The sequence below is a fragment of the Ziziphus jujuba genome, chromosome 1 (genome assembly GCF_031755915.1).
Source record: "Ziziphus jujuba cultivar Dongzao chromosome 1, ASM3175591v1".
In the NCBI taxonomy this organism is placed as follows: Eukaryota; Viridiplantae; Streptophyta; class Magnoliopsida; order Rosales; family Rhamnaceae; genus Ziziphus; species Ziziphus jujuba.
Genome location: NC_083379.1, coordinates 31,292,135 through 31,315,187, shown reverse-complemented (window position 1 = coordinate 31,315,187; position 23,053 = coordinate 31,292,135). Strand labels below are relative to the sequence as shown.

At 33.4% G+C, this 23,053-nt stretch overlaps 1 protein-coding gene and 1 pseudogene across 1 annotated transcript; one reads left to right on the top strand and one right to left on the bottom strand.

Moving 5' to 3' along the window:
• Positions 1-2,129: 2,129 nt before the first annotated feature.
• On the top strand, positions 2,130-3,488 carry LOC107427512 (23 kDa jasmonate-induced protein). The gene is made up of 2 exons (XM_016037892.4): positions 2,130-2,708; positions 2,959-3,488. The coding sequence occupies exons 1-2, from the start codon at positions 2,211-2,213 to the stop codon at positions 3,145-3,147; spliced, it is 687 nt and encodes a 228-aa protein (XP_015893378.3). The 5' UTR covers positions 2,130-2,210; the 3' UTR covers positions 3,148-3,488.
• Positions 3,489-19,727: 16,239 nt separating this feature from the next.
• LOC132800308 (uncharacterized) lies at positions 19,728-22,289 on the bottom strand (annotated as a pseudogene).
• Positions 22,290-23,053: the final 764 nt, after the last annotated feature.

The window sequence follows — 23,053 nt, the reverse complement described above, 5'->3', positions numbered from 1 at the left end:
AGACTCTGCATTACCCAACAAGAAAAGACCAAAACTCTTCAATATCTCACCAAATAAATATATAATCCCTGCTGAAAAGAAAATAATATATATCGGACGTGACAAGCTGCCACCAAGTCAGGATATGGTAAATAAACACTTTCTTGCTGCATAATTTTCACAAACTCATTAGAAATCAAAAAGGGAGAGATAGGACTAGTATGATTCTTGGCTAGACCCTAGCGTGATGCCAAGTGAGCCAGCTTGTTGTTAATCCTCGGAATCCAAGTAAAGGAAATAGAATCAAACAAAAGGCATGAGTCCAAGATCTTCTTGATGAATCCCCCTGATGACCAATGGCCAGATTGATCTACTGGATCGTTAAGGGTTTGAATGACAATTTTGGCGTCACTCTCGCAGCAAATGTTGAGATAACCATCTTTAAGAGCCTACAAAACATTGTTGAGGATAGCAACCACTTCGGCTGCTTAAGGGATATCTATGATTTCCTTAATGACATGGACTTTCAAATCTCTTCTAGTATGGTTCCTAACAATCAAACCGAGACTCGCAATACCATTTCCAAGAGACGCATCTATATTAATCTTGATAATTCCTTCTGGAGGAGAGGTCCAAGAATTGTCTGAAGGCAGGCTAGGAAAAGAAGGAATCTTCAAAGTGAGCTTGGATGATCTAAACTTTTTAAACCTGTTAAGCAAACCGCTAACTTCTTCTTCATAGTTTAGTTTTCTGTGTAATTTTTAGTTTAATTTCCTATTGATTTTTAATCATACAATTTTTAATGTGAATGAGATTTCTTGATGTTAGTCAAATTTTTTTCTACTTTGGTGGGTCTTCTTTCAATTTATTGCTGATATCATGTGAGCATGGCCTTACTAAAATAAGCAAACCAAATATAATATATAATTCCTCTTGAGAAAAATATATCTATAATTTCGGATGTATTTGTTTTTTTCTGGTAAATAGAAATTCGGATGTATGTGTTTAATTTAGTGGTGAAAGTGAAACTCACATAACTTAATGGGCAAATTGATTATAGCCCTTATGAGTGTGACTCGGTATGTAGTTTACTTTCTTGTGTGCTGTATTAATCATACAATTCTAATAGGCAAATTGATTATAAACCTTATCAAGAGCATATCATTAGGTCAATTTTATTTAATCTTACAACTATTTTGATGCATACCTTTAAATCAATCTTATTCGATCATATAACTATTTTGGAATCTGACTGCAGCTGATGTAAAAAATCAGTAGAAGTGGATTTTAACGTACATGATTACCATAAATATCAAAGTTTCTATGGGCTGAAAAAAATCTTAAGTGAAATAAGGGCTTATTGATTTCCAAACAGGAAAATGCTTAAAAACAAGGAAAAGTAGAATAAAGTTTTCAAATTTGTTAACTTATCAATTAATTAGTCGACATCTAGCATTTTAATTAATTGGAAGATATAAAAAATATAATGGATTTTTTTAAGATAGAGTAAACTTGTAATTAAAAAGAAAATAAAGTGAACTACCGTTTGAGAAACATATATGGAGTGCAAATATCAATTTCCAAAACTTAAAAAAAAAAAAAAAAAAAAAAAACAAAGCAAAACAAAAATTGTTCGAAAGCTTTCATGACCTTTCGACGAAGTAATCATCCTCGCAACTTCCAATTAGTCAACAAATTGCTTTTTTAATATTTCTTCATTGATTTTAGTTTCTATTATAGTACTTTCATTTTTCTATAGCAGTTCTTGTTATTTTTATCATGTATATCTATTATCTCTTTTTTAGTTGAATAAATTTGTGTTTAAATATTAAGAATTTCTAATTTGATTTTTTTTTTATAAATTAATACAGTTACCTTCTTTTGTCGGATTTATTTAATGCAATTTATATTTTTTATTACTATTTTATCTACTTTCTTTAATAGACAGCCTAAATCTGTTTGGTATTTGAAAAGTATTCTTGATTTTATTTTACTTTATTTTTTTTAGCTTTTTCTCCTCTATCTTGAACTTATCTATAAGGTTAACATTTACCACATTTTGATAGTAAGAAAATTTCTTTAAGTATTCTTTTGGATTCTTAATTTTTTCTTGGTACCTATGCTTTAGTAGTTGCAATGTAGGAATTTTCTATATATAGTGTGGCATAGGCAATAAACAAAATCATCATCAACCTTTGGTAAAAATTAGCGGTAGCTCTAGTCTCTAAGATATGGGAGACGGTGTGTTTGGCAACCCCATTACTGACATAACTTTAGAGGGACTGCCTGAGTATGAGGGGAAAGACATAATTGTAGGGGGATTGCCTGAGTATGAGGGGAAAAAAATACGAAACATAGACAGAGCTCGAGTGGCTATGCGTTGGAAAAATGCTGAGAGAAAGGATTTCAATGCTCTCCAGTATGTGCAGAATCTCAAGGAAAATTGCGAGGATAATGTCGCGACGCTTTGCCTTATCTACAATGCCACTGGAGACGTTGTAGAATATGCTGCCCACTATGACCAGCTTGGACACCTTGGAGCTGCTCCATACCCATCTATAATCGAAAACGGACAATGGGGTGCCTTTCTGCATCGCAAAGTTACCGACGGATATTACTCAGGCTCCGTTGGAGGTGTTGTGTATCGCGGCAAGAACGGAGATGATGCTGATTGTGATTGGTTGGTGGCATGGAACAACCCTACCGATAAAAATAAATGGGTAAACAGGGTAAGTATCATTCCTGCTGTTTGCCTTATTTTTAAGACAACTATATCCTATTTGGTATAACTTCTGAATGGCTGCTTCTTGTTTTTAAGATTGCAAACTGCTTCACGCCCTGAGAAGATTTTTTATTTTTTTTAACCAAATATGATAAAGAATTAGCTTCTCAAGAAGTTCTAAGCAAAAGCTATCCTAAATAGGATTTTGGTATATTCAATATACATACAAAGCAATATGTAACAATTAATATATGCAGGCATATACAGAGGTTCGTGAAATAAACCACTTTAACGGTATTTGGAATGCGATACATGGTCGTATGGATGCCTCCGGCGTTCATTCCAAAAGCGAGTCGCATGGATGCTTGTCATATGCCTCGATTGGTAGTGACAGGTTTGCCATATTCAGGGCAATACTCACTCTGCAAAATGTATTTCAGAAATAGTACTACTTAACTAGCTACCTACTGCAATTTATATATATTGCAGCAACCATGTAAGAAGAATCCATAAAATATTGCTTTATAAGTACATGTATGTTGTGTGGAATATTGCCATTATCATATGGCAATGTAATGTGTGTCTAGCTATCTTTGAATTTAGGGTGGATATTTACTGCAATTTATATATAGTGCAGCAACCATGTAAGAAGAATCCATAAAATATTGCTATATATGTATAAGTCTCTGGTGTGGACTAATGCCATTATCATATGGCATTGTAACGTGTGTCTAGCTCTCTTTGAATTTAGTGTGGATATTCAATAAACTATTACGAATTAATAGCACTTTTCAAATATGTATTAGTTTGATATCCATAGTCGAGATCAGTTTCAATATATTAATCAATATATTAAGCTATTAATTTGTGGGACAGATCGTTGGTGACATAACGCGATATTTATAAACAAAAATTCTCTTATCCCGTACTAAATTTAAAGTGTATGAATGCTTACAAACACTAATACACACCTACAAGTGCTAACATATCGTTTCACTTATATGTAAAAGCTTTTGTCTTGGGAGTCAATTAGTTCTTCATGACTACAATCAGATTCTCTGTCTCTATATATGTATAGATATCTATATATGTATAGTTCCATAAAAAAGAATGAGTATAGGTTGACTCTAAACTAGCTTAATTTTCTTGTAGAATTTAGTAGCTCATCAAGGCAAGTTTCTTATCAAAGAAAAAAGGCCAGGGTTATTGCCATGTATGGAAGAAACACCTCTTCAATGGGCATTAAATGCTATTTTTTATACCAATTTTACCCTTTTTCAAGCAAGTAAGAAATATTATTCTTTTGATTTCCCATATCTCCCTTTTGCCTAATTTCTCCCACAGTTCGCATAAAATCCATTTACATTTTTGAAAAACATAACCATTTTTTCTTAATAAAATTCAATTATTAATAAACTCTCCATTTTAATAACTATCAATAGATAAAAAAAGAAAAAAAAATATTAATAGGTAATTTCATAGTAAGTGATAAAAATTAATTCAAAACAATCTAATTACAAATATTAATGGATAATATAGAATCTTCAATTCATTCAAAAACGCCAAACAAGATTATGGTTTAATGAAAGGAACTAGTATTATTTTCCATTCCAACATTTGCAAAAGACAGTATCATATATGAGGGGGAAAAAAGAGAACATATGAAAATTAAAAAATAAAGAGTAGTTCCAACATTAAAGTAATATTGTCGAAAGGAAAAATATACCTAAGAAAACTATTTTTCTCCTTCACCTGCAAAATAATATGAATAAAAAAATTAGAGAAGATATGTAATACATTTAAAAAATATTATAAAGTCAATTTATGCTAATGACAGATACTTTAATACTTACATATTAATTTATGCAAGAACTTTGAAAGTCCATCTCATCAGCAAATTCTAGTGGCTTAAGATAAAGCCTAACAAGTACAAATTGAAATTTATTCGGAAATTAATTAAACATGCTAAATTTGCTAAATAAATATTAGCACTAGAATACAAAAGCATTCTAAGGGTAAGGGTATTTGGGATGAAATACAAAAAGCATTTTGAGACCTTCGACGTTCGATCCAAAAGCAAGTTGCATGGATACTTGTATATGCTACAATTGGTAATTATAGGTTTGCCATATTCAAAGCAATACTCACTCTTCATAATGTTCTTGTAAAGGGACATTGAAGGGTTGAGGCAATTGATACAATAAGAAGTAAAGGGGCTAAGAATAGAAAATATGCAGACAAAAGATGCGTGGATTAGCAATTTGGTCAAAACTCGCTTCACAAATTGGTCAGTGGGAATGCGATTTCCATTTTGTTTCATTTCGCCCAAGTTTGGACTTTTTGATTGCCTCTCAGACCTTAAAGAGCACATCCAACAATATTGCAATGTAATGGGTTAACATAGAATCTCTAAGGATAAGAGAGAAGTGAAGATGTGCAAGATATTTTCAACTGGCTTTAAGGGACCAGCCCTCTCATGGTTCTATAATTTGGAAGCATGATCAAATAACTCCTTTGTAGAACTAGTGAAAGTATTCAAAACCCAATTGCATTAAGTATGAGGGTGAGGAGAGAGTTGAACCACCTATTCACGACAAAATAACTAAAAGGAAAACACTCAGGACTTTCACTCAAAGTTTCAATAAGGAAAAGATCAATATTCATAACTACAATGAATACACTGTTGTTTGTAAGGGTATGTTCCGAGAGACTCCACTTTATGATTCACTCACTATGAAAACCCCTTTGACAATGATTGAAGCTCTTGAATGGACCAATGAATCCATAAAACTAGAAGAGGATAAGCGAGAGGATCAGAAAGAGAAAGGAAGAAAAACGTTAAGGATTGCTTCTACTGTAAAGGTATTTAAGCCATGTAGATTGGGGACTCTGAGGCAAAAAAGGCAATCAACTACTCAACCATATTCAAGAAATGATAACATTCTTAGTTGTGGTGATGGGTGTGTTTTCAATCCATTCAAACATTACTCCCTCAATGTCACCCTCGAACAGATGGTATGATACATGAAAGAAAAGAACTTTGTGAGGTGGCCACCAAAGATGTATGCCGATTGAAGACCATGTGACAATAACAAATATTACACTTTCCATAATGATCTTAGGCACTTAGCTTAGGACTTTCGTCAACTCAAATCTTGATACATCCTCATGATCAAACAAAGAAATCCTTCATGATTAAGATGGGAATATACTGCAACAATATTATATCATTTAAACTAAAAAATCCAGAAGCAACCTATTAACGGCTTGTGAATAAGATGTTTAAGGTGAAGATAGGGAAGGCCATGAAGGTTTACCTTGACGGTATGCTAGTAAAATCATTGAAGATTGAAGATTACATTAAACATCTAAGGTAAACCTTTGAAGTACTAGAAAAGTATCAAATGAGGCTCAATTTAATAAAACGTACATTCAGAGTTTCAGCCGATAAATTCTTAGGATATTTAATTACTCAAAGGGGGATAAAAGCTAATCCATATCAAATCAGGGCATTGTCAGATATGCCATCACCAAAGAGCATGAGGACGTGTAATGATTGAAGGGAAGGATAGTAGCTCAGCAAGTACATCTCAAGATCTTTGGATAAGTGTCATAAATTCTTTGATGTCTTGAAGGATTGCAAAGATTTTTGATACGAATCTAGGATGACCTACTCCTAAACCTGTATTATATTAGCCCAGATCTCAATTAAGTCCAAGTTCTAGTGGAATGGACCTCAACCCCTAACTATCCTGTGGTTAAAAACCTTGGTATAATGTAGACGCCACAATAGGGGATGGAAAACCTATTGATAAGTCAAGCTAAAACAACCAATTCTCTAATGGTGTTTTAGGTGTTCTCAAAGAACAAAGAGATAATTAATCTCACAAGCCTTTGAATAGGCTTTGAAAGAAACAAAATAAACTCTAAAAACCCTAGGAAAAACCAGCCACACAAGGAAGAATTCTAGCTTGGCCGAACCTTTCCTTTTCCTAATCTAATTAATTAATTCCCTTATTTTCGATTAGGAATTAATTAATTTACAAACCAAATAATAAAATAAAAACTTTCCTAAACTTATTTTTTCAATAAGTAAATAAATACAAATCCAAAATTAAAGATAGTTTACTAAAACAAAAAAGTAAAAACAACTTAGGAAAGTAAATATGGTAACTTTCGGCTATGTTGGTAATGACCCTTCTTTGACCTAATTGGAATCCAAATCAGCTTCAATAGTCTTTGTGGAATGCCAAATAAGCTTATTATGAAGTTCCTCACGTTGCCCTTGCTTGGAAGTATGAGAAAAGGCTAATACAGTAAAATACAGTAAAACCAGCAAATTCGGCTTTTCTTCCCCTTGTGGCAAACCACCATGTTGTTCGGCTTTGAAGCTGCTTTGGCTGGTTTCTATGACTCATCCACCATATTAATTGAACCCATAAGAATGGGGATCCAATTCATATAACCCGACCTCCATATTGGCACTAAAAATGTCACCCGGGCCCCGTTTTGGCTTCTATTGCTTGTATGAGTAAAACAGGCCTTGGTTCTTTAGATATGGGCAACCCCTCTTGATTATGACTTATTCCTTGTATAAGGACAGAAATATTGTCCTTGAACTTCTTGGCTTGGGCTCTAGTGATCGGCCTCACCTTCATCTGTATGGGATCAGCACCCCAGCAGGTTGTCGGTTGAACGGTCTCGGGTAGATTCGCATCAATTTCTTATAGATGAGTGAGGGTGAATAGCCATTTCAAGAGTTGAAGAAATATCTCTACTCATCTCGATTGCTTGTAACACTCCGCCTTAACTGGTGTACCTATCAGTCTGTATCACTATTGTCCTCAATTTAGCCATTGCTTGTAACTCCCCGCCTCCACTGGTGGACCTATCAACTTGTACAGATATTGCCCCCAATTTAGCCACCATATTCGGTATTAAGTTTTATATTCAAAGCTTTCCAAGAGATCACCTATTCTTAGATTACTCTCACCTGAGCACACTTAATTTTAGAGTTTTTTTGAACCTTAAAGTCAACCGCTTTGGAAAAAGTCTCTGCTTTATGGAAGTGACTATCATTACATTTAAATCATCCCCTGATCCACACCTAGACGATGTGGAATTGGACACTAGGTAGCCTGCCAGTGCCTTGTATCCACCTATACTAATCGTTATAGTCCATCCTTTTTAGGGCCCAACGTCCTTGCTGGCTCATTTCCAGCTGGGCACAGACTTTTGTACCATCTGTAACACTCTGCCTTCACTGTGGACTTGTCATTCTCTGCCAATATGGTCTCTAAGTGCACTAGATATGTGATTTTTTGTTCAAAACTTTCCAGGAGATCACTCATCCTTTGATTACTCTCACCTAAGCATGTTTAACTTTAAAGTTCTTTCAAACCCTAAAGCCAACTGCTCTAAAAAAGCCTTGATGTTATGAGAGTGACTATCATTACATTTGAATAATCCCTTGATCTAGACCCAAGCAGTGTGGGATTAGCTTAATATTAATAAAAACTAAGTGGAAAGAGCAAAAACCCATTTCTTTGTGAGTTAAATATTACTTAATCTTGGGACACAATTTAGTTTGATGTGGAAACTTGTCTATGCCCTCATTGTGACTGGTCGAAAGCTAAGACCATATTTTTAATGTCATACCATAAAAGTAGTCATGAATTTTCCTCAGAGAACAATATACAGAACCAAACTTGCTGGCAATTGACACCTTATGCAATGGGGTTAAAAGAATTTAACATACAATATGTGTAGCAAATGGCTATAAAGTCTTAGGTAATATCTGATTTCATCACATAAATTACAATTTTGATGGAACAAGTAAACAACGAAATGGAAGAATACAAATTTGAATGGTCTTTGTATGTAGATGGATTTTCCAATGTCCAAGGGACTAGAGCTGGAATTTCACTCAAGAGTCCAACTGGTGAGTTAGTGGACCATTCTCCAAGATTTTGATTTTAGGCATCAAATAACAAGGTAGAGTATGAGGGTCTAATTTTAGGACTTAGTTTAGCTTAAAAGTTTGGTGCAAGCTTCTTAAAAATTTTTAATGACTCTCAACTTGTAGTCAACCAAGTCAATGGAATATATTTAGCAAAGTACACAACTCTGGCAGCATATCTAGGAAAAGTGAGTAAAATGATCTAGAAGTTTGAAAAGTTAGACTTTAGCAAGTGTTGAGGATTGAAAATAGTAATGTGAATGCATTGGAAAACATCGTTTAAATGGTACCTTTGGAAGAAGAGAAGTACACCCATGAAGTTACTTTTCTCGAAAAGATTCAATATTGAAGAAAGAGTCATGTATGTTGAGGAGGATAAGAAGAATTGTATACATGAAATCATCCATTATATCATTGATGGAATAGTTCCTCAGGCAAATCTAAAGAACTAAAACTTAGAGTAAAGGCTACAAAATACTATATGTTTGATGATCAACTATATAAGAGATCTTTCTTAGGTACATAACTTCATTGCTTGGGAACTAAATTAACTTTGAAAGTAATGGCTGAGATGCATGAGGGTCAAAATGGAAATCATTCTAGTGGAAGATCAATGACGAAGAGGATAATCTTGCATAGATATTATCAGCTAACAATGCTGAAAGATTCCATAGAATGTTCTCGAAGGTGTGAAAAATGCTAGAAATTTGCTTTATTTCATCATACTCCTTCAAATGAGCTAATGTCGGTCACAATTCCTTGACCTTTCATTTATTGGGGAGTTGATATCATAGGATCTCTCCCACTGGATTCAAACAAAAAATGTTTACGTTAAAGGCAATAAACTATTTTTCAAAGTGGGCAGATGTAGAAGCTTATTCTAATGTCAAAGACTAGGGACTGTTGCAATTCACATATAAGAACATTATCTATAGGTTTAGACTTTCAAGAGTAATTGTTACATATAATGGATCTCAATTTATCAGTCTTAATTTGATGAACTTTTACTCTGAATGGGAAGTCAGTATTAGATACTTAACTTTAAGGCATCTACTGAGAAATTGGCAAAATGAGGCAACAAACAAAGTCATCCTCAGCACACTTGAAAAATGCCTTGGCACACTTATGAAATGCCTTGAACAAGCAAAGAGGGAAATGGGAGGAGGAGCTACCTAGTGTAGTTTTGTCCTATAGAATTACAATCTAAACTCTAGCATATGCTACACCTTTCTTTCTAGTATATGGCATTAAAATTGTGACACCCTTAGAAGTATCTAAGACTTTGAGGACTAATGGTGCTTTGGAACAACTCAATGATCAAATGATGAAACAATCTCTGGATGAAGTGGAGGAAAAAAAGGAGGCAACAACAATATGACTATCTTAATATCAGCAACTTGTAGCAGAGTATTATAAGAGAAGGGTAAAAACTAGACAGATTCGAATTGGTGATCTTCTACTTAGAAAGGTCTTTTAGAACACTTAAGAATTAAATGTTGGCTAAAGTGGGACCTATCAAGGAAGGCCTTACTATGTCACCTCGATCGTTAAAGCTAGCACTTATAGATTATAAGACATTGAAGAAAAGGATGTTGCATGTAGCTAGAATTCTGAGAACCTCTGTATTTACCCTACCAAATCTTTCTTTGCTTGATGTTTTCATATTCCATTAGACATGAAATATAGTTTTTGTTTTTTGTTTTCTTTAATTTGTCTTAGATTGAAAGCCGCTAGAGATATACTAATCCTTCAGTAGAAATTTTCATTTTTGAAATTTCATTTCATAATTAATAAAATATAAGTATTTTCATTCATATATTTTATATCATGTGTGTTCTCCTTAATGCATGACCCTCAAGCAAAAACTACAAGCTACAGTGGTAAAACTACAAGCCAATCCTAGACTACAAGAACTAAGAATTAAGATGATTGTTATAAACTTTTCTAACTAGAGAAAAAAAGTCTTAGACTTGTAAAAACAACAAACCGTACATAGTCTATGGGAGTCATCTATGTCTAATTAGCTTTTGACCTTGTATAGGCATTAGCTAGGACAAGTAGATGGTGGATAAAAAAGAGAAAATTACTAGCAAGTCTCAGACAATAATCAAATTTAGAAAATGGAATTTGCTAATCAAAAAATGTCCAATCTACACTAGGAAAAAATTAATCTTCAATACTTTAACCTCAACTCCATCTTAAGAAGTACATATCTCGAATTAAGTACAAGTCAACATAAAGAACCCTGAGATAATAATGTTCTTGAATAATACACATTTAAATCTGAAAGAACAAAAGAATAATAGAAGGTAATGTAAAGCATCTTAAGTAGTAAGATTCTCTTGGACCAACCAAAGCTTCGATTGGATTACACATTGTACTCAGTCATCTAAATTTTATCTTGGCTAAACAAATTATTTATATAAAAAATAATCATAAAGGGCTTCAAGAATAAGTACATCTCTTAGACTGAATACAGCTTCAACATAGAAAACCCCGACATAATAATATTCTAGAATAAGACATGTTCAAATCCAGAAGGATAAAGGAATAATAGAAGGTAATATAAAGCATCTTAAGCAGTAAGATTCTTTTTGACCAAACAAAGCTTTAGTGGGATTATGTATTTTGATTAGTCATCTAAATTTTCTCTTGGCTAAACAAATTATTTTTATGAGCAATAATCATAAAAGGATTTAAGAATAAGAAATCTCTTGGATTAAGTACAACTTTAACATAGAGAACCCCTAAGATAATAATGTTTTCGAATATGATATGTTCAAATGCAAAAGGATAAAGGAATAATAGAAGGAAACATAAGCATCTAAAGCAGTAAGATTGTTAAATATTTTGCTTAGTCATTTAAATTTTTTCTCAGCTAAATAAATTATTTCTATGAATAATACTCATTAGAGACTTTAAAAGTAAGTACATCTCTTGTGATACAAACCTAGGTCGACTTACGTCTAAACTCGTATTATATTAGCTCGGATCTCAATTAAGTTCAAGTTCTTATAGAAAAACCTTAACCCCTAACCAACCTATGATTAGAAACCTTGGTATAAGGAAGATGCTACAATAGGTTATGGAAGTCCTATTGATAAGTCAAAACAAAAACACTCACTCTCTAATAGTATTTTAGGTGTTCAAAGAGAACAAAGAGAATTCTATCTCACAATTAATTTTCTGAATATTATTGAACGTGCATTCTTATTGAAAAATAACCCTTAAATAGGTTAAAGTCACAAAGCAATAAATCCTAAAAATATAAGAGAAAACCGGCCATACAATTTCAATTTCCTAATGTGGCCAAAATTCCATTCATTTCTTAATTCTAATTTTGATTAATTAATTTTTTTTATTTTGAATTAGGAATTAATTAATTTACAATGAAAATAATTACTTTTCTAAGTTGATTTTTCCAGAAAATAAATAAATAGAAACCAAATAAAAGACTAATTTCCTAAAACAAAAAGTCAAAATCAAATTAGGAAACTAGTTGACTAGTTTGACCACTAAGCTATCTTTAACCAAATTCTAGCTTGCAAAGGCTCTCAATCAGCTCCCATATGCCATGTAGGATGCCAAATAGGATTATTTATGAGTCCCACATATTGCCCTTGCTTGGAATAAAGAGTGTTCATCATTCATGTAAAAATTACTTGTGAGAAAGAATTCTCTTTGTTCTCTTTGAATACTTAAAACATCGAATAGAAATTGAATGTTTTAGTTTGACTTATTAATAGGCTATCCATCACCTATTGTGGCATCTTCATCACATACCAAGATTTCTAATCACAAGTTGATTAGGGGTTAAGGTGACCATTAAAATCTGAACTTAATTTTCGATCTGAGCTAGTATAATATGGGTTTAGGAACAAGTTGACCTAGGTTTGTATCATTTGGTATCAGAGCCAAATTTTGTTCAGGTCTCATCTATCTCATTTAATTTTTTTTTTTTTTGTGTTAGTTTGCAATTTTAACATTAGGTTAAGGTTGTTTCCTATCTATTCACGCTATGCATTAAAAAAAAAAAACAAATTCTTCATTCATAGCCTAATTAGGTTCTCTATGTTAGCCGAATTTTTGCGTTCTAGCTTGTTGGTTGTTTTGCATAATAGGATTGGCTAAGTGCCTGCCTGTCGTAAGATTTGATATGTCCAAACCATGAATTGTCATGAGGCTTAGTACCTAGTTGGCACAGTGGTGTGGAATTTTAAGTATTCATCTGTTATGGACTTAATTTGTCCATATCATGAAATTGATAATGTAAAACATAGTAAATTTACTTTTATGTACTCGCCTATAGTGATGTTTGATTTGTTTAATTTGTGGGTGTCAACTTGGAGTTGACATAGAGTATAGGATGCTACGTATATACTTGTCGTAAAATTTAACTTGCCTATTTTATGAAATTGCAAATATAATCCATTCTCTCCCACTTTTAAATTAAGGTCCATACGGGTGATTAGGTTTTCCTATTGATGCTTTAATTACTGAGTAGGATAGTTAGAATAGCAGTAAAAGTTGATTGAATACCATGAATTGCAGGTTCTAATTTACCCTGTCGATGACTTAGTTCAATGCATTTGATTGTGGTGATTTGGTCTACTGTCCTTGGTCCGTGTATGGGTATCCTTTGCGCTACAAGGACCCTAGCGATATCATGTGTTTTGATATGATTGAGGGCTGGAAAGATAGCATTTAATAGTCATTATGATGTATTGCATTTATGTTATTTCCTATTTCATAGCTGGAAGCACCTCTAATACTCTACCTTTGAATACCATGATAAATTAAATAGACTAATTATTGGAAGTGGCAAAAGATTTTGATAATATTTGACTTTTACAAAACTAGATATGGCTTTGGAAATTAGGCCATCGAAGATACCAAATATTTATAATACTGCCGAGATTAAATATTATATAAGGATTTTAAGCACTTGTATAAGTGCTATATGAAGGGTATGGAGAATCACATATATGATTCTTTATTTCTTTTAGGAATTATGTTTTATCAATAGTGTTCATAATCTCTTTAAGATCAGTAGGAATTTATCAATTTTGATAAATTGAGAAATGCCACTATTTGGATTTATTGAATTCTATTATGTATAATGGAGTTAGTAGTGTGAATTAGTTTATCTTGAAACTTTCCTCTTATTATATCGATCTAGCGGACCCTGATAAGGATTTTGGTAAGGAGCATTTCTTACCATAATGAGGAGTTTTTTATCTGTTGGGGTGGGAAGGTTATGACCAAGAGCAAGCTAGCTTGAAGTGTTAGCAACAAGCAAGCTTTTGGTGATGCTCTTGGGAATGGTTGTGTGTGAGTTGTGTTTTTAGGTTTTGGTTATGGTGTTTTCTGGTTTTTAGGGTTCCTAAAGTGTTCTAACTTGTTGAAGAAGAGATAAGAAGAAGGGGACCACGTTGGCTTTTGAAAATAAGGCTTGGATGTGTAGCCATTTCATTCATTTTGCAATATAAGCTTGAAGTTACAACTAGTTCACACATGCCAAGCATGTGAGCTTACAAAATGAGTAAAGTATTTGAAATTTAAAAAGTAAAATGGTCAACACCTAACTTTTCATACACAAAAGAGGTAAAAACCAGCTGTAACATGTCTATTCCAAATATAGTAAAAAGTGGCACATGGTTTGAACTAAGTTCCTATTGTTTAACTAGTTTGGGTAAACAACCAAACTAGCTTCACCTACTTAGTTCCCCTTTGTATCTGCTTATGAAACTTGGTTTGAAGCATCCTTGTTCATCAATAAATATTGTTCCAAGAGCTAGGAAAGTTCTGGAACCGGATCATGGGCCAAACAGCTCCAAAACTGACCCATACTCTGCATATTGGGCCCATCAGATACAGCAATCTGTTTGGAATAGAAAATTGACTTTCCCATGTCATTTTGACCTGAAATTTGAACCATAGTCTTCTATATATGTCTGTAGACATCTCTCAAAATTTTAGCCCAAAAATCCATTTGCACCCTTAGATATAAGATAAATAGTGGAACTATGTTGCTGGAAATTATGAATCCAGCACCATAGGCATTTCAAGCATAACATTCCTACTCTTTTGTGCATAATTTTTCCTATACTTTTGCATACATAACTTAGGTACAAAACATTATCAAAATATACCTTGCATCAATTAAAAACATACAAAAAATATAAACTCATAAAAGGAAAGGATTTGATACCAAGGTGTGCATGCTAGCTGGTGACATGCACCATCAAGTGGCAAAATTGCCACACTTCAACATCATCTCCATTGATAATATTAGGACAAGTATCAACACACTATGAAGTTTGGATGCGTTTTGGGAAAGTTGATCACCATGAAGAGAATGACATCAAGCTAAACAAGTTTAAAGGCTGATAAGAATAATGGTTTTGTTGCAAATTTTATTAGCACAAAAGATGGTTTTTCATCGGTAGGTGGAACGAAAGAATCTTTTCCTAAATGATGCAACTTTTGATTACAAGTTGGTCAACTGTAAGAAATTAATAGCTTAATAGGAGATGACAAGGAATGGTAAGTCGCTTAAGACTAACTATCATGACTTTATGTGGCATTTTGTGGTAATTTGGCTAATATGTCACTTCTTATATTAATTCTCTTGTCTTGTTGATGTTACTCTTATAATTGTACCAGTATGTGCCAAATTTTGTAATGATTCTATGTTATGACATTAATCTCTATGTTTTTTAACACCACCTACTTTGAGAGGCTATAGATATTTTATTACCTATATTAATAACTTTTTCTATTATGGATACGTTAAGATTATTAGTGAGAAGTTAGATTCCTTGATTGCCTTAAAGGAGTTCCGGTGAAAATGAAGCTTTTGAAGAATAAAAAGTTGAAGGCTATGAGGTCTAATAGGATGATGAATATTATGGTAGATATGACAAGATAGGATAGAACCCAATGTCATTTGTAATTTATTTGTTTGAATGTGGCATTGATGTGTAGTTTACAATACTTGGCATTCTTTAGCAAATGGCACAATTAAGAGGAAGAACCGCACTTTGATGGATATAATGCAGTGTGTGTTGGCAAATTTTAATTTGCCATTTTTTCTTGTGGGTAGCAAGTTATGCCTAGTTTAAACATTTTCTTATGTATGAGGTTGTAAAGTTGAGGTTAAAATGTATAATTCCAATATTAAGAATTTAGACACTAAAACCTTTATTGGTTATTTTTATTGCTTCTTATAAAAGATCTGGGGGTTCTGGATTGCATTGTTCATCTTATACCATCAGGGTCATTAAACCAAACATGGCTATTTATTTTAAAGATATTTCAGTTTTGATGAGAGCAAATGTCCAAAGTTGCTTGTTTTTCCAGAGAGGAAAATGTTGTGATTCCTACTATTTATGTCCTTGCCATAGATTTTTTTGTTTTAATAATTATGGAACTAGTAGTTAGTCGGGATTGAACCCATTAAGATAGAATGATATATTTTGGTTGCAGTTGATGCTGATGTGCACCTTTTGAGAAGGTCACAAAGGATTCAAAAATCTATTATACCTTATGACTATAAGGTTTATTTGTAGGAACATGAGTTTAACATAAGTGATTAATTGAATCTAGTCACTTATAAGGAAGTAAATAAGTAGTTCAGTATCTTTTTGATTTAGTACCTGAAGGTAGCAAACCTATAAAGTGTAAATGGATCTGTAAGACCAAAAGAGGCTTCAATGGTCAAGTGAACAGGTATAAGCTGGACTTGTTACCGAAGGATTTAACCAGAAGCAAGAACTTCCTATGAAGAGATGTTCTCTCATGTATCTATAAAGGATTCTTTTATAATCATTGTGGCGATTGTGCTTCACCTTAACTTGGAATTGCATTACATAGATGTTAGAACTGCTTACTTAATTGGAATTTTGTATTCGAGTGTGTATATATATGGTCTAATCAATTGGCTTCCAAGCAGTGGGGAAGTGAGAATTTATTTTGCAAGCTTAAGAGATTTATTTATGATCTTGAATAAGCCTCATGGTGGTGGTATCTCAATTTTTGGATAAATTTGTAACCTAAAATGGTTTTAAGGAGAATGTTTAATATATATAGTATTATATGTTGAAGACATATTGTTAGCTTCCATTGATACTGACATATTGACTATGCAAAATTTTTGTTATGTAGCCATTTTGCTATGAAGGATCTCAAAAAGGTTTCATTGGCACTAGAAACAAAAATTCTTTAAGACAAGGCTAATTGTGTATTGTAATTGTCTTAGTTAGAGTCTATGTTGATAAGATTGTGTTCGGTTTTAATATCCACAATATTTTCCTAATATGTTTATGTGGAATCGGTGATAAACTCTCTACGGATCTATGTTCCAAGAATGAGAGAGTAATAAAAGGGACATATGATAATAATCCAGTATTCTTTTGCATTTAACAGTTTGTTGTTCACTAAAAATTTCACACCATCAAAAGTGTTTTGATAAATGTTTGATTAGTCCCGGTTATGTATACTATGAAACATCTATTTTTTTGTCTTGAGATCAGCATGCCACTACTTTGATGCAATGGGTTTTTGTGAGCTGACAATAATGGCTATATATATAGAGATGTTTAAAAGTTTTAACATCAGGAATGTTATTCATCATGGTAATAGTAGCTACTTTATGAATTATTGTTAGACAAACATTTATAGCTTTTTTGATTGTAGAGGCAAAGTATATGACTTATTTTGAGACTATAATACATGCTTTTGGGTACACTTTTATTATATGGCCCATAATGTTCTCTTGTGGTAATTCCGCAGCTGTATCATTTTGAGATTGTTTATTTTGTAATTTGTTGTTCACTCAAAATTACACACCATCAAATATTGTTTATGTTGTGGGTGTGTTCTAGTAAATGCTTGATTAGTCCCGATTATGTGTACTATGAAACAACCATTTTTTGTTTTGATATTAGCACACCACTACTTTGATGCATTGGGGTTTTGTGAGCTAATTATAATGGCTATATATATAGAGATGTTTAAAAGTTTATCATGGCAGTTGTAGCTATTTTGTGAATTAGTGTTGGACAAACACTTATATCTTTATTGATTGTAGAGGCAGAGTATATGGTGTATTTTGAGATTATGATACATGTTTTTGGGTGCACTTTTGTTATATGGCCTATAACGCTATTTTGTGGTAATTCCGCAATTGTATTATTTGATGAGAGTCTCATTTTTTTTTTTTTTTTATTGTGTAACGCCTGTTACAATATAGTGGCAGACCCACTAACAAAGGCTAGCCTGTAGACTTGTTTGAGGAGCATATGTCCCTACGTAATGTGGAGCAGTTGAGGCTGCTATGGCTCAGTAGGAGTTTTATAATCTACAATAATTTCCATATTTTATGTTGTATCTCATTAAGTATTGCCTTGTGAGCATTACATATATGTATGTGGATCATTATAATGTGATATTTATTACATATATTGTTGCTCCTTATGTTAGCACGCCTACTTGAGAATTTAATCTCTGTGTATATGTGTACATTGATCCGCAAATACCATGATAAGTTCTTACTACCTAGTCTGAGTATGTTGTTGTACCCTGTCGGTACGCAATATGTTTGAATGATTTGGTATCGTGTGTTGGGGGATTGCATGTGATAAGATAAATCTTTATTACCTAGACTGAGTTTATGGCATGCAATGTGCTTAGTTGAAATGGTATTTATTTAACTTTTTTTTTTTTTAAGATTTACTAAGAGAATTTTTACACCTAATATGGTATATTGTTTTGCCCTGTAGGCATGCTATATGCTTAGATGAAATAAAATTTTAATTTAGGAGATTCTGTAGTATGTGAGTTTGTTGTTATTTATGATGATTATGCAGTGCAAGTGGAAGACTGTTGAATATCTCATATGGACTAGTTATAATCATGTGACTTACTTAAAGAACTTGTTTATTGACCCTTTTAGTAGAGATCTTGAGCACATACTTTCTGTAATACTTCAGTTGATCCATTGGACTGAAAAACCTATTTTTTCTCTAAAAGCCTAATTGACCTATTCCCTATTTTTTTTATTAATTATATATATGTATTATTACTATTATTATTGTTTTATTAATTAATTTTGTATATATATAAATAAATTGGGGAATAAGCCATTAATTAATGAATACGTTACATATTTATGGAAACTAGGGTTTTAAGGTATCTAGGATGTCTATTTGGTGAAAACCTGAGGGAGAAAAGATTAGAGAACAATGTGTCCATTAGGCATTGCTTCTGTATTTTGTTATCTATTTTGCAGATTGAAAAATTTTATATTTATTCAATGGTTTCATTTAAAAGGTTATTATCTAATTCAGTATATGCATTTGTATAGATCTTAAGTTTAGAGTGCTGCAATTGATGTATGTTTAGTTATTTATGTTATTGTAGCACTAACATGTCGCTGATGAACATAAGAGAATCACACCCAATGCCAAATGCTGCAAACCCACTTCATAACCCGGTGAGTCAGATTTTCAATGTCAGCAGGAGGCCTTTCTTTACTGCTTTTCTGTTCTTTTTGACTTTCCAGATACAGAAATGTAGCTCTAAGAACTACAACTTGAGCCATTTTCGTATGCCCTAGCTTCTACTATAGCATATATATCTTTGTTTGTTTTGTTTGTAGTAATTCCAATCTTAAAAAGTTTGTTGGTGTTCCTCTGAAATTAATTGCAGTTTACTCTCTATTTTAATTACTTCAAAGTTATGCCCAATGTGGGTTTTTCTTTTTTGCAATTTCAAATTATGACTCCACTTCGTTTCAGTTTGGAGAGAAATTCAATGTCCATGGTTATTCTAGAAAAAATGAGGAGAAAAAATGAAAAGAAAAAATAGTATGATAACCAGACCATAATTAGTTGGCAGAATAGTAAATGTTCATCTTAACTTATTTGCTTTATATTTGTTTTGATTAAAAAGTGATGGGATCTGTCATGTTGTTGTTAATTTCACTATTACATAATCTATGGCCTGTAGTTTTCAGGATGAAAGCTATAATGAAGAATTCAAAAGGGATAATATAAAAGGCCAAACTAAGACCAAACCAGCTCTTTTATACAGAGGCAACTTAAATTTGCAGGTCAAAACAGAAAAAAAAAAAAAAATGTTTGAATTCAATGCTTGAAGAGCAGAGCTCTTCTTTTTCTTCTTCTATCGTTCAGCTTCGTAGAAGGAACATTTTGCAAAGCTAAAGTTATTAAATTAACAAATCGAAAGAGCAATACTACTCGTACTCTTCAAAATAGCAAAAGAAGCAACAATACAAGAGTCTTGTGCTTGTTCTTTTTCTCTAACCGAAAGTAGATGAGCCATTCCCCGGTGTCCAGAAAGGATTCTGGTCTTGTTCATATCTCAGCCTGATCCCATTACTTTTGGTTTGATCATCATACAAGGCAGTGTTACTACTAGGGAATAAAGAGTAGTCCTGATCATTAGCAAAGAGGTTCGGATGATGGTTCTCATCATCGTCATCGAAGGTCATCCATCGCATTGAGTTGCTGCTGTGCTTCTTTCTTGCTGCATTTCTTAAATTCTCCATATCTCCAACATAGTCCTTGAATTCTTTTTTCACCACATCCAAAACAACATCACCGTATCGATCACACCATGACCTTCATGGGTAAAAAAGAGAGTAAAGTTTGATTTTTCACTCAATCTAATCCAATTAGAAGAATCTACTGAGCTTAACAGTTTAGAAATTCATCGAGTCCTATGTATGTTAGCTAGGATAAAGGAGAAACATCTAAACTCAATAGGACACAGATATTTTAGTTTGTTTCATTTGGGTTACTTGCATGTTTAGGTGAAGATTGTCTGCAGGTAATACTGTCTAAATATCATCAGTGACAGAATTGTTCACAGGCCATAAAGAGAATGAACAAAATGAAAGATAAAATGAGGCAGACTCACTTGGGAAAGAAATTCTTCAGCTCAGCCTTGTCGACCGGAAGCTTGGTCGAAATTGCTTCAAGTTGATCATTCCTATGAAGAAACAAGAATGCAACTCAATATGTTTGCAAAAAAGAAAAATACATACAAAATGCACAGAAAAATAATACCAAAGATGAAAAAAAAAAAATAATAAGGGGTCTGTTGTTGAAGAATGCTTACGAAAATTTAAGATTGGGATTTGTGGTGCAGAGCTCTGTCTGAATTCGTGATAGCTCTTTCTTTATCTTGTCCCCTAAAACCTACAGATATACAAAAGATGACCCAGAGTCAGTTTCAAAGTTAAAAGTAAAAGAAAATATAACTCCACCTCTTTGAAACAAAGATTAAGGTTAAGGATTTTGGAACCTTATCAATGAAGAAATCAGATGGAGAACCATCCTTGTGCAGCTTCTTTTTTATTAGCTTTGTGTCAGGTCCTTCACCTAACGGGCTGACCACAAGCTGGGAGGGCCTAGAGTAGGTCTCGCTGTCTGATCTTTCATTAAGAGGCAAAGGAGCTGTCTCATCCTCTGAATCTCCTTTATTCCATTTCGTGAATCCATCAAAACCCCATTGCTTTTTGGCAGATTTCATGGCTGTTTCCTCACAATTATTACCACCACCACCACCACCACCACCATCTCCATGACCTCTCTCTGTTCCCTCTGAAACAGAGTCCTAAATGGTTTCCTCTTTGTTTTTTCGTCCCAGTAGAATCCTTCAGCGGCTCCGGTGGCAAGCTTTCCGGCATGAGGATAGATTGGGTTTCGCTTTCTTTACCCTTCAAATGGCTATTCCAAAGTGGGTTTTCTCCGAGATTTCCAAACTCATGCTCAGAGGAGATAGAGGAAGGCAAAGCCGTTTCCGCCATGTCAAAGATGCTCTTCTCTGATTTTCCCAGGCTTGTAAGGCGACGCAAAGCCGAAAACCGAGGCAGCTCCTTGGATCTGCTTCATTGCTGAGCTTTGCTTCGATTTGTTCTTTGAATTTGAGTTCTCTTTGCTCAGCAAGCATTTTTCATCCTTTAAGTCGATTACAGACCATAACTCTTCTCCATTCTCTCTTGGATCTTTCGGCGGCAGCGCTCCAACAATTACATCTCTTGCCTCAATTTCAACTCCTTGAACTGCCAATCTTTGCAGCAATGGCCCCTTTGAAGAGTGGTATTCTTCTGCAGAAATGCAATTTGCAAATAAGAGTTCCTAAAAAAAATTTAATGACAATTAATCCGTGTTTGGTTATTTAGAAATCCAAGGAAAATGAGAAAAAAATATATATAAAAAGAAGATTGAAAGATAAACAACAAACACGACAATATCTTAATCACCAACATCTTTCTTTCCTAGATTCGAATTGTAGTTACAAAAAATAAGGCAGACCCATAAGAGATTTTACCTGCAAGAACAGCAATTTATCTCTCAGTATAACCGGTTGCTCTTGTTCGGGCCGCGAAACTATAAGGGTCTCAAGCAGATGAGATCTAAAACCCGCAACCTCAGTTTCAGCCAAAATCCCTTCTCTGTGGAGACCAATCAAGTTCTGCATCTGATGGAAAGAATCTTGCTGCCATTTCAATTTCAAATAAAAATATATATGGGATATTCCTAATAATAGAATAATATATATATATATATAAATATATATTATATGAAGATAGTTGCAAATTCATCCTGAAAGAAAGGGGATTGAAGCTGTCTTCCGGCTAAGTTAGCTAGACTCTAATTTCTTTGAAAAATGTTGTAGTTAATACTTATGATGTAGTTGAGGCTGGAGAGAGACAGAGAGTTAACGTATTAGTATGCTGAAAATGTTGGAGGAATGTACTCGATCGGAGAATAGAAGATTCCATAAAAGCAAAAGTGAGATTGGATGACAAGGTGACAGAAAACTGATTCCTTTCGGCTATCAACTTTTTATCCATTCTTATTTTGGCTTGTGCTGCTTCTTCTCCTAAGTCCTAGCAGCTGCTGATAATTATCCATATCTATTCACACACACACACACACCCGGCTCCCAAATCACTGATTAGTTTTTGTCATTTCTGATGTAATTGAAAACTTGGGCATGATAATAGTAATAGCAAAGTAACAAAGATATGTCACTTTACACCACCAACATGTATATTATCTCTATTTCCCTTCCTTTGTCCACTGCTTTTTATTAAGATATCCTTATCTTTGCTGCTTTGGACCATGCTCTTGACTTTAATTAGAAAGTAGAAGAATCACTACTTCTTGCTATTTTTGCTTCATGGTCTTGCTCTAATTCAAAGTCTCAAAAGGTGTGTTTTTCCAAGATATTTAGAGGTAGCGATAACATTTATAGTAGTGGCATGGAATGGGCAAGAACTTGAGGCATACAAGGTTTTTCAGCCCGGATTCAAATTATTATGATGCAACTATGTCCCTAATGAACACAAGAGAATCACT